Source organism: Plasmodium reichenowi, assembly GCF_001601855.1.
Source record: "Plasmodium reichenowi strain SY57 chromosome Unknown, whole genome shotgun sequence".
Lineage (NCBI taxonomy): Eukaryota > Apicomplexa > Aconoidasida > Haemosporida > Plasmodiidae > Plasmodium > Plasmodium reichenowi.
The window spans coordinates 1-1495 of record NW_017962306.1 but is presented as its reverse complement, the minus strand read 5'-3'; the positions used below and the strand labels follow the sequence as shown (position 1 = coordinate 1495).

The following is a 1495-nucleotide window of genomic DNA, read 5'->3' as shown; positions in this document are numbered from 1 at the left end:
TATTTCAATACGAACAAAATATTTATGTTCATTTATTATAAACATTTTCTTACAAACAAAGATTCCAAAAAAGAATAATCTTAAACGTGATGCACAAAATACAAGCCAGGAAAATATTATCTACAAATATATAAATATATATATATATATATATATATATATATATATATATGTATAATGAAATATAATGAATACATTATATTATAATATGATCGACTATTTTGATACCTCAGATACTATTATACAAAAACAAATTAGTTTCTTATCAAATTTACAATTTGCCATATCTAAAAAATAAAATTAAAATAAGTCAAAAAAAAAAAAAAAAAAAAAAAAAAAAAAAAATATATGTTAATATAACCTTTTTAATATTTAAATAAGTTAAAAATATATACAAATTATGTCATATTACATGAATATTATGAACGTCATAAAATATACAAAAATTACATGATAAAAGAGATGGGACAGGTTGAGAGAAAAAGAAATTTTCAAAACAGTCGAAATTTACCCAAGCTTTCCTATCATAAACTATATATAGAAATATACATAAATATATATATATATATATATATATATATATATATATATAATATACAAATAAATAATACATATATTTATATAAATGATATATATAATAAATGAATGTACCATATTTTTTATATATATGATATGAATAAAAAATTATATATAGTTTTAAATGTTAGCATAATTCATTCATGATTATATTATATATAATATATATATATATATATATATTTATGATGGTAATAATTATTCCTTTATTTTTATATATATGGAAAACAACAAAATTTCTATTTTATATAAATAATAATAATGATTTATATATATATATATAATATATTATATATATTTTATATATATATATATATAAATTTTTATTTTATTCTATATATAGAAATATACATAAATATATAAATATATATATACATATATATATATATATGAATAAAATATTGTTATCTTATAAATGTATAATTTCTTTTCTTTTTTATATATATTATTGTACTTTTGTAATTTTTCTTTTTTTTACATACCTAACTTTCGAACTGCCGAGTTAAACAATATTTTAAAAGAGAGTAGTCTTAAGATGCATATTATAAGTGTGTTAGAATATTTTAAATAATAAGAATCACTTAAATTTAAAAATATTAAAATAAATCCAAATTCGTTCATTAATAAATCGCTACAAAAATAAAAAAATATAATAAAACAAATGAATTATCTAATCTGTCTATATATATATATATATATTTATATATTTATTTATTTTTTTTTTTTTCATAATCCATATTATTTGTCAAAATTGTACATTATTCACATACATATATTTTTTACCATTGAAATATCATAAAGTCCCTCATAATAATTTTAAAACAAATATGAAGGAAAAATAAGAAAACAAAAAAAAACGAAGACGTTAATATTCAAAAAAAATAATTTATTTATATATTTTAAATAAAAAAATTAAAAA

At 14.3% G+C, this 1495-nt stretch overlaps 1 protein-coding gene across 1 annotated transcript; it reads right to left on the bottom strand.

Moving 5' to 3' along the window:
• Positions 1 to 53: 53 nt before the first annotated feature.
• Positions 54 to 1448, bottom strand: PRSY57_0012400A (putative membrane protein; the record flags this gene model as incomplete). The annotated part of the gene is made up of 5 exons (XM_020114207.1): positions 54 to 120; positions 229 to 287; positions 451 to 531; positions 1059 to 1207; positions 1360 to 1448. Coding segments are annotated over 5 exons (445 nt in total), but the record flags the coding sequence as incomplete, so codon positions are not given.
• Between the last annotated feature and the right edge of the window lie 47 nt (positions 1449 to 1495).